Genomic DNA, 14232 nt, shown 5'->3' with positions numbered 1-14232 from the left:
CATAATGTATTTTCTTTGTTTTAAAGATTTATTTTTATTTATTTATAAATAAAAAATTTTCATTCTTTTATCTCCTTTACTTGAAGGAAATAAAATACTTTATTTGAAATAAAACAACTTTATTTGAAGTTTTTTGTTTGAAGTTGCTGTCTGCTCTCTGTGTACATCTTCTCTTTAGGAGGCCCTGGGAACTGAACCTGGGACCTCCCATGTAGAAGAGAAATACTCTGTTACCTGAGCCACCTCAGCTCCCTGGTTTGTTGTGTCTTTCATTGTCTTTCCTCTTTGTGTCTCTTTTATTGTGTCATTTTGTTGCGTCAGCTCATCATGCTTCCCCACTGTGCGAACTCACCTTCTCCAGGTGGCACCAGGAACCGAACTTACAATCTCTTGAGCCACATCTGCTTCTTGTGTTTGTTTTTCGTTTTTTTTCTGTCTTGTTATTAACATCTTGTAACATTAGTATACAGAATATTTGTTCAGTTTCAAAGAAAAACATTCTTGTATTTGCAATATAACTCGTATTCACAATGTGAGGTTTTACTATGCTATATAATTTCCTCTTACATTTTAGTAATATACGTGATTTTCAGTCTTTCCCTTTCAACCAGTTATAACCCTATAATAGCACTGCTAGTTACAAATATTATGTTGTGCTTTTGCCTTTTCTCTTCATTTCCAAAGATTAACACACAACCTTTCTACTAGTTCTACAAAAGTTAACCCTCAGTTTTCCATTCTCTAACTTCCTTCTCTTTTCTGGTGACCCATACTCAAATTATTAACACCATGAGAATACACAGTATATTTAGTTCATAATAGCACAGTCAATACAGTATTTGTCCTTTTGCGTCTGGCTTGCTTAACTCTACATCATGTCCTCCAGGTTCACCCATGATGTCATGTGCTTTATGATTTCATTTCTTCTTACAGCTGCATGATATTTCATTGTGTGAATGCACCAAATTTTGTTTATCCATTCCATTGGTTGATGGACACCTGGCTTGTTTCCATCTTTGGCAATCGTGAATAACACCATTGTGAACACTGGTGTGAAGATGTCTGTTCATGTCACTGCTCTCAGTTCTTCTGGGTATATATCTAGTAGTGGTATTGCTGGGTCATATGTCAAATCTATATTCAACTTCTTAAGGAACTGCCAAACAGTCCTCCACAGTGGCTATACCATTCTACATTCCCACCAACAGTGAATAAGTTGTTCTTTGCTCTCCATATCCTCTCCAACAGTTGTAGTTCTCTGTCTTAATAGTGGTCATTCTGATAGGGATGAAATGATATCTCATTGGAGCTTTGATTTACATTTCCCTAATTGCAAGTGATGTTGAACATTTTTTCATGTGTTTTTTTGCCATGTGAATTTCTTCTTTGGACAAAGGTTTAGTCAAGTCTTTTGCCCATTTTTTTAATCGGATCATTTGTCTTTTTATAGTTGAGTTGTAGCATCTCTTTATATATGATGAATAATAAATCCTTATTGGATATGCAATTTCCAAATATTTCTCCCATTGAGTTGACTGTCTTTTCACCTGTTTGACAAAGTGCTTTGAGGTGCAAAAGTTTTTAATTTTGAGGAGGTCCCATTTACCTACTTTTTCTTTTGTTCTCGTGCTTTGGGTATAAGATCTAAGAAACTTCCACTTCCAGGTTTTTAAACATTTTCCCTGAATTTTCTTTCTTCCAGTAGTTTTAGGATCCTGGCTTTATATTTAGGTTTTTGATCCATTTTGAGTTGATTCCTATATAGGGAGTGAGATAGGGGTCCTCATTCATTCTTTTGATTATGGGTATCCAGTTCTCTCATAACCATTAGTTTGAAGAGACTGTTTTGTCCCATTAACATTAATTTGGTAGGTTTGTCAAAAACCAGTTGGCCAGAGAGGTAGGGTTTATTTCTGGATTCTTAATTCTAATCCACTGATCAATGTATCTATCTTTTATGCCAATTCAATGCTGCTTTGACTACTGTAGCTTTTAATGTGTTTCAATGTCAGGCAGTGAAAGTTCTCCCTCATTGCTCTTCTTTTTTAGAATACTTTTGGGTATTCTAAAAATAAATGTGGTAGTTGACTTTATTTCTGTAAAGTAGGCTGTTAGGAATTTTGATTGGTATTGCACTGAATCTGTAAATCAGTTTGGGTAGGATTGACATCTTCACAATATTTAGCCATCCAATCCATGAATACACAATTTCTTTCCATTTGTTTAGGTCATCTTTGATTTCTTTTAGCATTATTTTGTAATTTTCTGAATATAAGTTAATTATTCTTTGGTACTTCTTGGGTTAAATTGACTCCCAGATATTTGAGTCTTTTTTGTTGCTATTATAAATGGAATTTTTCCCAGTTTCCTCCTGAGATTGTTCAGTACTAGGACAATTGATTTCTGCATGTTGATTGTGTATCCTGCCAATTTGCTGAACTCATTTTTTGCTCAAGTAGCTTTGTCAAAATGTGATTGGTTTGGTAAGTTCTTGTATTTCTTGAGCATTTCTAGGAATTTGTCCATTTCATCTAGGTTATCCAGTTTGTTGTCATACAGTTTCTCTCAGTATCCTCTTATGATCCTTTTTATTTCTGTGGGGTTAGTTTTAACGTCCCCCTTTTCATTTCTGATTTTAGTTATTTTCATCTTCTCTCTTTTTTCTTTGTTAGTCCAGCTAAGTGTTTGTTAATTTTATTGAGCGCCTCGAAGAACCAGCTTTTGGTTTTGTGGATTTTCTCTATTGCTTCTTGTTGTTCTCAATTTAATTTATTTCTGTTTATTATTTCCTTCCTTTTGCTTGCTGTTCTTTTTCTTTCTAGTTTTGTCCAGTTGTTCTATTAGGTCTTTTTTTTTAAGTCTTCTCTTCCAATATAGTATTTTGGGGCTATAAATTTCCATCTCAGAACTGCCTTCTCTGTATTCCATATGTTTGATAAATTGTATGCTCAGTTTCTTTGATCTCAATATATGTACTAACTTCACTTACTGGGAAGTGGACTTGGCCCAATGGAAGGAGTGCCATGCCACGCAGGGGTGTCCCCCGCATAGGGGAGCTCCACGCGCAAGGAATGCACTCCGTAAGGAGAGCCAGCCAGTGCGAAAGAAAGTGCAGCCTGTCCAGGAGTGGTGCCGCACACACGGAGAGCTGACACAACAAGATGATGCAACAAAAAGAAACACAGATTCCCAGTGCCACTGATAAGGATAGAAATGGTCACAGAAGAACACACAGAGAACGGACACAGAGCAGACAACTGGGATTGGGGGGGGAAGGGGAGAGAAATAAATAAAAAATAAAAAACAAAAATAAACTTCACTTACAATTTCTTCTTTGCCCCACCGATTTTTTTTAGAATATGTTGTTCAACCTCCACATATTTGCAAAATTTTTCCTTTCTTGGATATTACTGATTTCCAGTTTCATTTCATTATGACCTAAGAAAGTGCTTTGTATAATTTCACACTTTTTATATTTATTGTGACTTGCCTGGTGACCCAACATGTGATATCTTCCCTAGAGGGAGATCTATTAGCACTTGAAAAGAATGTATAGCCCTCTGATTTGGGATGCAGGGTTCTGTATATGTCTGTTAGGTCTAGCTCAATTATCATATGGTTCAAGTTCTCTGTTTCTTTGCTAATCTTCTGTCTAGTTGTTCTATCTAAAGATATGAGTGGTGTGTTAAAGTCTCCAACTATTATTGTAGATATGTCTATTTCTCTCTTCAGTTTTGCCAGAGTTTGCCTCATATATTTTGGGGTACCCTGGTTAAGGGCATAGACATTTATGACTGTTATTTCTTCCTGGTGTATTATCCCTTTTATTAATATTTAATGTCCTCTGTATCTCTTATAAATTCTTTGCACTTAAAGTCTGTTTGTCTGACATTTGTATAGCTACCCCTGCTCTTTTTTTGATTACTGTTTGCGTGGAGTATTTTTTTTCACTCTTTCACCCTGGGTCTAAGATGATTCTCTTGCAGACAATATATGGATGGCTCATGTTTTTAAAACCATTCTGTCATCCTGTGCCTTTTGATTGGGGTAGTTTGATCCATTCACTTTCAATGATATTACTGTAAATACATAATTCTACCAGTTTATTTTTTGGTTTTCATGTCATATCTTATTTTTGTCTGTCTTTTTTACTCTTTTGGTTATACTTTTTACTATTTTTTTTTTTTTTTTTTAAGGACGTACTAGTGATTGAACCCAGAAGCTCATACATGTGAAGCAGATGCTCAACCACTGGTCTACACCCGATCCCCCTTTCTTGCTTTATATATTCTCCTCCATCCTTCTCTCTCTTGTCTTTTTCTTTCAGGCTATAAGGCTCCCTTTAATACTTCCTGCAAAGCTGGATTCTTTTTTACAAACTCTCTTAGTTTCTGAGTTCACTTGTGAGTATTTTAAACTCACCTTCATATTTGCAGGACAGTTTTGCTGGATGAAGAATTCTTGGCTGCCAATTTTTCTCTTTCAGTATTCTAATTATATTATACCACTGTATTTTTGCTTCCATGGTTTCTGATGAGAAATCTGCACTAAGTCTTATTGGCTTCCCTTGTGTGTGATAGTTTGCTTCTCCCTTGCTTCTCTCAATTTTCTCTTTATCTTTGGCATTTGACATTGTGCATAGTTTGTATCTTGGAGTAAATCTATTTGGATTTATTCTGATTAGGATATGCTGTACCTCTTGGACATATAAATTCATTTCCTTCCTGGGAGTTGGGACATTTTCAGCCATTATGTCCTCAAATACTCTTTCTGCCCCTTTTCCTTTCTCTTCTCCTTCTGGACCTCCCATCACATGTATGTTGTTGCATTTCATATTATTATTCAACTCCCTGAGCCCCTGCTCAATTTTTTCCAACCTTTTCTCTCCCTCCATTCTTCACTACCTTCAATTTCAGCTACTTTGTCTTCTGTATTATTCTTCTATCATTTCGAGTCTCCAGTTGTATGCTGCTAATGTGGTTGTGTGTGTGTGTTTATTATTTTTTTAAATGTTACATTAAAAAAATATTAGATCACCATATACCCTCCCCACCTCCCTCACCCCACTCCTCCCATAACAACAACCTCCTCCATCATCATGGGACATTCATTGCACTTGGTGAATACATCTCTGAGCACTGCTGCACCACATGGTCAATGGTCCACATTATAGTTTGCGCTCTCCCCCAGTCCACCCAGTGGGCCATGGGAGGATATACAATGTCCAGTAACTGTCCCTGCAGTACCACCCAGGACAACTCCAAGTCCTGAAAATGCTTCCACATCATAACTCTTCTTTCTACTCCCTACCCTCAGCAGCAGCCGTGGCCACTTTCTCCACATCAGTGCTACATTTACTTCCATTACTAATCACAATAGTTCCAGAATAGAATATCAGTAAGTCCACTCTAATCCATACTGTATTCCTCCATTCTGTGGACCCTGGGATGGTTATGTCCATTCCACCTCTATATCAAGGGGGTGCTTAGATTCCACTTGGATGATGGATACAATTCTCCTGCTTGCAGTTGTAGGCACTCTTGGCTCCCTGGTGTGGTGGTTGACCTTCTTCACCTCCCTGTTAGCTGGCTGGGGTAAGTCCAATAAACCAGAGGGTAGGAGTTGCATGTCTTTTGAGGCTCAGGGCCTGGCTATCACATGGACAGTCCAGAGATTCAGGTCGCCTGAGTTTCCACTAAACCCCGGCACCAACCACAGGTCCAGTAAAAGTAACAGGAGAGGCTTGTGAACAAAGATCACATCTGAGTCCAACTCCATCACACTCAGGAACACAAACTGCAAAGTAGGGTGAACTGACATGGCACTGAACTCCATCTGCCTTGACCATAGAACCTGTGGGTCTCTGTAGCCCTCAGAAGAACCAATACCTGGGGTTGTATCTACTTTAGCTGTCTCTGGGACTCTGCCAAGGTGTGCATAAGGGCGACCCCTCTAGTGACCTCCTGACTCTTTTTTGGAGACTCATAGCCATGTAAACTCATTTGTCCTTTCCATTTACCCCTTTTATTCAAGGTCATTTTCTAGAATGGATAAATAAAATGTGGCTAATGTGTTTTTGATCTCCTGTATCGTGTCTTTCATTCCTATGAGCTGTTATTTTTCTTTTCAGGTTTTCACATTCTTCTTTGTGCTAGCTCAGTGACTTCTTTGTGTCCTTTCTCTAGCCATATTGTCTTTTAATTCATTAGTTTGATTTTGGAATTTGTATAAATCTTCTTAATCAGTTGTCTCAAATCCTGTGTCTCATCTGGGGCTTGGATATATTCATTTGCTTGGGTCATTTCTTCCATTTTCTTAGTATGGCTTGTAATTTTTTGCTGCTGTCTAGGCATCTGATTATGATGGTGAGTTTACTCTGATGCTCAATTTCTCTTTCTTTTGTAGGAATTTAGTGGCAGGAGGCTGTGTTATGGTCATTTTTTGATTCTTGGTTCAACCTATTCTAAGTCTTTAGGATTGTTTGTTAGTTGGTCAGATCTGGGCCCTGGATCTTGTAATGTTTTGCAGACAACTTCCAAGAGCCTCAGGGAAGGAGGAAGGCCGGAAAAAGTCTCTCTTACATACTTTTAATTTCCTCAAATACACTTCCTTGGTTGTCCAGCAGATGGCACTCTTCAGTTCAAAGCTGGTTGGAAATATGTTTGCCGCAACACAGACTCTGTCATTGTGACAGAGGATCCTGCCTGGAGGCTAAGAACCTAGCTAATTAAACTTTCTCAGTGATAGTTTTCCTCCCCTTTTCTGGGTAGGAAATAATTCCTCCATGTACAAACTCTGTTAGTAGGGATGGTGATTTGAGAGGGTTGGATCTCTTTAGTCCATTGCTGGCTCCCAGGACAAATATTGGCTCAGCCCCATTGGTCTGGAAGGGCTTGCAGGACACAGCAGACCAAATTTGTGGTTTAAAAGCTGAGTCAACCCTAGGTTGCATCCCTTTCGCTCCCCTTTCCTGGGGAGTTGAATCCTTGCAGCCCCTTCTGTTTGTTGTCTCCCAGGATGATAGGATGGGGGAGGGGTGTCAGCAGCTGCATCTGCAGCTTCTGCTTAAGGCCTTAAAGGTGAGGTTCTTTTACTGTGCGCCTCTCTCTTCTGGGTGGTCCTGCCTTACCCTGATGTTCTAAACCCTAGAACTTTTCCCCCAGGCCATTTCTGCCTGTCCTTTAGCTATTTTTTTGGGAGAAGTGAGAATCCGAAGGCTTTCTAGTCCACCATTCTCCCAAAAGTTCTGTTATTATATCTTAAATCTAGAACAGTTTAATAGGTACAGACAAAAATGAAATCTTAGTATAGCTTTCATTTGTATTTTGTACATAAATGATGACTTAAACATTTTGTTGATGGCTTTTCTTTGGAGCTGAAGGGGTGAAATGCCTGTTGTGTACTCTGTCATCTTTGTTTCTTAAAAATGAATGTTTCCTATTGGTTTGTAAGAGAATAGCTTATGTGTACTTACTCTGTCACATCTATTAAAAATATTTCTTAGTTTGTTGTTTTCCTTTTAGTTTTGTTCATCATATTTTATAGTATACATTAATATTTTTTATATTAATATTGATTTGCAGGATGTTGGTCTCACATTGGAGATCCCCAAGAGTGTCACTTTGAAGAATGTGTAGTAACTACCACCCCTCCCTCAATTCAGAATGGAACATACCGTTTCTGCTGCTGTAGCACAGACTTATGTAATGTCAACTTTACTGAGAATTTTCCACCTCCTGACACAACACCACTAAGTAAGTAGTTAAAGTAACTTCTGTTTCTTTGTAATTCCTTTCTCTGAAGATTTGCAAAGTATTAAAAAATACAAAAATATTCAGGGTTGGCAGGATTGAAAGGGAGAGTTTCAGTATCATAAGGGTATATCTTCTTAATATCTGAAATCCTGAAGAGCTGGACCTGGATTTCCAAGGTATCAGTTTATTACCAGATAAGTTTGAATTAAAATATAGTATTTTCCAGTCACAACTGAGGAAAACTTGGCAATATTAAAAAAAGCTACATGTGCATTTACTTTTCCACCCATCACCCCCATTTCTAGGAATTTATCTTGAATATACTTTGAACAGTATGAAAATACATATTCACAGAGTTATTCACTGCAGTATTATTTGTAACTACATTATATTGGGAACTACCTAAATGTCCAAGAATAGCAGTGGTTGAAATACATTATTGTACATACATGTAATGAAGTATTAACTGTAGATGCTATAAGAAAAAAATGATTTCTACTGCTGCAAACTGATACGGAGTAAGTTCCGAGATAATGTTAGGTAAAAAAGCAAAGTACAAATAGTCATATATTTAGTATGCTGTGTTTTATGTAAAAATGAAAGAGAAAGAAGAAAGCATATCTATATCTGTTTCTCTTTACAAAAAGAAGCACAGGAAAGATAAAAGACAAAATAATGGAGTTGTTTACTTACAGTGGATAGAGGAAATGGGAAGAAATAAAATTTTTTTTTTTAGGAGGTACCAGGGATCAGACCCGGGCTCTCATAGTGGGAACCAGGCACTCAACCACTTGAACTACATCAGCTCCCCAGAAGTATATAATTTTAAGTTTTGAAATTATTTTCTCTTCTACATATGCACAAAATGAAAACACACCAGTAAGGATGAGAAGGGGGGAAAACCTAACACTGAAAGTAAAACTGAAGCAAATGAACTTGATTTAGTTTCAGATAAATCCTGTAACCACACTTAAAGGAAAAAGAAAGAACTAATCCAAGTATAACTTACATGGTATTTGAATAGTTCTGGGGCAGGGTAAGATGTCAGAAGGAGACTTGATCACAAATCCTGAACTCTTTTTAAAATGGACAAAATAGCGTGGACAAAGCAATCCTACAATTGTAGATGTATTACAGGGTTAAGAAAATGAGTATATGTGTTGATATTCTTGGAAGCCGGGTCTTACTGGAAAAAAAACAAAAAAAGGGACATGTTGTTATGGAATCGGGAGAAGCAAAAGAGAACCCTTTTGGAAACCTACTGTAATTTAGGTATCATTGTAGACTTAAACGATTTTAAAAATATGCATGTGTATGTGTGCATGCATGTTTGTCAGTCACGGTGTATATACATATATGTGTATATATGTATCTGTATATACTTATATAGGTGTATATATACATATATAAATCTCTTTTTTTTTAAAGATTTATTTATTTATCCCACCCACCCCCACACCAGTTGCTTGTGCTCACTGTTTGCTCTCTGTGTCTGTTTGTTGTGTGCTCTCTGTATCTGCTCATCTTCTCTTTAGGAGGCACTGGTAACCAAACCTGGGGCCTCCCATGTGAGAGAGAGGCACCTAATCACTTGAGCCACCTCAGCATCCTGGTTTGTTGTGTCTCTCTTGGTCTTTCCTCTTTGTGTCTCTTTGTTGCATCATCTTGTTGCGTCAGCTCGCTGTCTTGCTCATCTTCTCCAGGAGGCATTGTGAATTGAACCTGAGATTCCTGTGTAGTAGGCAGGAGCTCAGTCACTTGAGCCATATCTGCTTCCCCACATACGTAAATCTCTTACCTCTATCTGCTGAAAGGGACAAGAAGCAAAGGCACCCTAGGAGTAATGCCCATATCTCAGTTTCTAATACCATTGTCTGCTAAAAGGAATACGAGCTCGTTGGAAAAATGACTTGTTCCAAGGCTGTGTATGATAGATGCGAGATAAGCCTGGAACATTTTGTAATTTTAGAAAGAAAGGAAGGAAGTACTAAAAAATATAACACATATTTGTCACAAGGACGTAGGAGCCAACTTGACAAAGCTCCTATTGGCTATATCTAGGGGCAATTTGAGTGCTCAAGTAATTAAGTACAGCCATTGCTATAAATCATGGAGGGAAAATTAATTCATGAATATGTACCTATAATACAGAAAGAGAGAAGAGCATTTGCATACAGCAGAATGCCAAGTGCCAACTGGTAAATGTAGGAGTGCTAGTTATCATCATTCTGCAACCATCATGTTAAGGACTAGCTCAGGCAAGAATCATCAAAAGAAACTAAATCTAGGGGGAATTTCAATGAGGATTGAGGATATTTGAATTGTTTTAAAGTATTTCCCCATATATTGCTTGTTAGTTGCAAGGGGAAATTTAGTAATTATAAAGTGGTGAAATTGAACAGTATCTCGATTGGGTGATCAAAACGAAAATCACCAATGAAAAACAGATGGACATCCAGGATACCCTGAGAAGCATCAGTAATCTAGTCCTGTATTCCAGCCCGGAATGCATAACCTGAATTTAATCATGAAGGAACATCAGATAAACCCCAGATTAGGAGTGTTAAATTATAAAATGGCATCTGTGCCCTTAAAAAGTATCAGTATCATAAAAGACAAAGAAGGACTGTGGAAAAGATTCAGATTAAAGGAGGCGAAAAAGACCTGACAACTAAGCAATACTAAATGTTCTGTACTGAAGGGGGAAAATATGATAAAGGGTATTGTTGGGTTAATTGAAAAAATGATTAGTGAAATGTGTTGTTTCAATGTTAAATTTACTAGAGCTGATATTAGTACTGTGACTGTATAATAGAATATTCATATACTTAGGAAGTACTCTCAGAAGTGTTTAAGAATAAGAGGCCTGATGTATATAACCTACCCTCAAATGGCTCAGAAAACATCATATCCACATGTATGTGAGTGTCCATGTATTGGTAAAGAGAATGATAAAGCAAATAAGGTGAATTGTTAACATTTTACCAAATAAGGTAAAAATGTTAAATATGCCTTAACATTTTACCAAATAAGGTAAAAATGTTAAATATGCCTTAACATTTTACCAAATATGGTAAAATGTTAAATATGTAACATTTCTCAGGAATTCTCTCAGTTAACAGATTTAACAAGTACATACTCTTAGATCTTAAATTTTGGATTATTTCCTTCAATTTGTTGATGAAATGCTAAGCTATAAGTAATAGGAAGTTTTCTCTATGTAATATTTTCCTACTCAAGACCTTTTTTTTTGGAGATTATACTGAATTGGGCTCATTTATTTTCCCCAAACAACCAAACAAAACAAGGCCTCTCTAATTTTCTCTTTTACATCTACGTAGATGAAAGATAAGAAGTGATTTTGGCATAAGTTCTCCTTAAAAATTTTTTACAGATGCCTTACATTATAGACTGTTAGCCAGATCTTGATCTACTGTGATCTCCTGGGTTTTTTTTTTTGGTTTTTTTTTTTTTTTTTGAGGTATCAGGGCTGGGAATTGAACCTGGTACCTCGTTTGTAGAAAACTGGCACTCAATCACTGAGCTATACTGGCTTCCCTGCTGTAATCTTTTGACCCAAGTATTGCCAGTATGACTTGATAGTACTGTCCCCATAAAAAGGGAACATAATTAAGTAAAGTGCTCTGATTTGGTAGGATTGATTCAATTTCTATATTCTGTTCTCCTTCAAATGAAAAATCAAGTGAAGATAAAGTTAGCAAACAAGCTGAATATTGGCTTTTTCATTAACCTTCACAAAAACAACCACTGTGATAAATAGTGCCAGACGTTCAGTCTGCAAACAATAGCTGTTTGACCAAAAGAAAAATAGCTTTAAGTGTTGAAGTTTAGAGAAATAAATTAAAATATAAAAGTTGAAACCATACTTAAGGTGGTTACATAAGTGAATATCCTTGTTTTTAGGAAAAAATACATGGAAGTATTAAATGTTCAAGGAACATGATGTATACAGCCTACTCTTAAGTGTTTAATAGAATGATAGAGTATAGAGTGAGAAGGCAAATGGGGAAAAATGTTAAAAGTTGGTAGATCTGAGTATCAGGGTAGGGGTAAGTTTGAGTTCTCTGAATGTGTTTTGTATTATTTTAGTAACTGTCCTATAAGTTTATTTTAGAATAAAAATTTTAAAAATATTTTAAAGCTAAGAAGCAGAACATATTTTTCATTGCCATATAATAAAACGTACAAAATTTGATGGTGGTGATTGATATTTTCTCCTTTTAAATTTTTCACTATAAAAATACTAGTTATTAATAAATATTTATTAAACAAAAGCATGTTTAAATATTACTGGAAACATTTTGCAAACTGTTATCAAAGATAGAAGAGAAGGGGGATATTGTCAGGTGACTGTTGATGGGGAAGGTTATTTCTGTACTTTCATATTGCTGAATCTTTATAATGACTATATATTTATGTATTGTTTGTATGATAGAATTGTATAGCAATAGCAGCTCATTAATTTGGAAAAATAGGAAAATGATTTAAAGAAAAATAATCTCTAATCTCTACATTTATACAACTATTGTTGATACTTTGTTTCTTTTTAGTTGCATTTCTTTGCTTACTTTTTGTACAGCTGGATTAGTAATATACAAATATTTTATTTTATGAAAGATTTATTTTTTATTTCTCTCCCATCCCCTGCTTTTCTGCTCTCTGTGTCCGTTCACTGTGTGTTCTTCTTCGTCCACTTGTATTCTTGTCAGCGGCACTGGGAATCTGTGTCTCTTTTTGTTGCATCATCTTGCTGCGCCAGCTCTCCATGTGTACGGTCCCACTCCTGGACAGACTGCACTTTTTTCACGTAGGGTGCCTTTCCTTCAGGGGCGCACTCCTTGCACATGGGACTCCCCTATGCAGGGGACACCCCTGCGTGGCATGGCACTTCTTGTGTGCATTAGCACGGCTTGTGGGCCAGCTCACCACATGGGTCAGGAGGCTCTGGGTTTGAATCCTGTACCTCCTATGTGGTAGGCAGATGCTCTATCTGTTGAGCCAAATCCACTTCCCTATACAAACATTTTATTTTATTGCATTTTTTTTAAAGATTTATTTATTTTTATTAATTTCTTTCCCCTTCCCCACCCCGCCCCCCAGTCGTCTGCTCTCTGTGTCCATTCGCTGTGTGTTCTTCTGTGACCGCTTCTATCCTTATCAGCAGCACCAGGAATCTGTGTTTCTTTTTGTTGTGTCATCTTGTTGTGTCAGCTCTCCGTGTGTGTGGCGCCATTCTTGGGCAGGCTGCACTTTCTTCACACTGGGCGGCTCTCCTTACTGGATGCACTCCTTGCGCATGGGGCTCCCCCACGCAGGGGACACCCCTGCATTGCATGGCACCCCTTGCGCACATCAGCGCTGTGATGGGCCAGCTCCACACGGGTCAAGGAAGCCCAGGATTTGAACCGCGGACCTCCCATGTGGTAGACGGACGCCCTATCCATTGGGCCAAGTCCGCCTCCCTATACAAACATTTTATTTTATTTTATTTTTATTTTATTTTATTTTATTTTATTATTTTTTAAAAAGAATTATTTATTTATTTATTTATTTATTTATTTATTTATCCCCCACCCCCACCCCGGCTGTCTGTTCTCTGTGTCTGTTTGCTGCGTCTTCTTTGTCCGGTTCTGTTGTCAGTGGCATGGGAATCTGTGTTTCTTTTTGTTGCATTATCTTGTCGTGTCAGCTCTCCATGTGTGCAGCACCATTCCTGGGCAGGCTGCACTTTCTTTCACGCTGGGTGGCTCTCCTTACGGGGTGCACTCCTTGCGCGTGGGACTCCCCTACACAGGGACACCCCTGCGTGGCACGGTACTCTCTGCGCATGGGCCAGCTCCACACAGGTCAAGTAGGCACGGGGTTTGAACCGCGGACCTCCCATGTTGTAGACAGATGCCCTAACCACTGGGCCAAGTCCACCGCCTATACAAACATTTTAGATCCTGATTTTTTGTTTAACATAATAAGTATTTTCAAGGATATTATATAGTCTTCATATCTGTGAATTTTAATAGCTGTATAATATTTTATCAACTAGATATTTTCTTTATCCATTCTGATTTTGGGCATTTAGGCTGTTTGTAGTTTTTCATTCCAATAAGCATCTTTGTATATATAATTTTTATAAAATTTTAATTCCTAGAATTTGAATTTTTTGTGTCTAGTCGTAACATATTAAAGTTACTCACACATGGTTTAATTGCTTTTCAGATGTTTGAAACAGTTCATTTTCCCACCAATGATGTAGAAGAGAGCATTTTCCCTGTCTTTTTAAAAAATATTTATTTTATTTATTTGTTCACCCCCCCTTCATTGTTCACACTTGGTGTGTCTTCTTGTTGTCGTCATCGAATTTTTTTAGGAGGCACCAGAAACAAACCCAGGACCTCCTATGTATACCAATCATTTGAGCCATCTCTGCTCCTTGCTATGTCTCTCATTGTGTTTCCTTGTT

The 14232-nt window shown here is 37.4% G+C and overlaps 1 protein-coding gene across 2 annotated transcripts in view; it reads left to right on the top strand.

Moving 5' to 3' along the window:
* Nucleotides 1-14232, top strand: part of BMPR2 (bone morphogenetic protein receptor type 2) — a 208266-nt gene that overhangs the window by 97843 nt on the left and 96191 nt on the right. For both annotated transcript variants that reach the window (XM_058300360.1, XM_058300361.1), the window contains exon 3: nucleotides 7584-7754. In XM_058300360.1, coding sequence (XP_058156343.1) covers nucleotides 7584-7754 — 171 coding nt within the window. The remainder of the gene's footprint in view (nucleotides 1-7583; nucleotides 7755-14232) is intronic.

Source organism: Dasypus novemcinctus, chromosome 7, assembly GCF_030445035.2.
Source record: "Dasypus novemcinctus isolate mDasNov1 chromosome 7, mDasNov1.1.hap2, whole genome shotgun sequence".
Taxonomy (NCBI): Eukaryota; Metazoa; Chordata; class Mammalia; order Cingulata; family Dasypodidae; genus Dasypus; species Dasypus novemcinctus.
The sequence above is the reverse complement of the archived record's forward strand: the minus strand, read 5'-3'. Positions and strand labels throughout refer to the sequence as shown.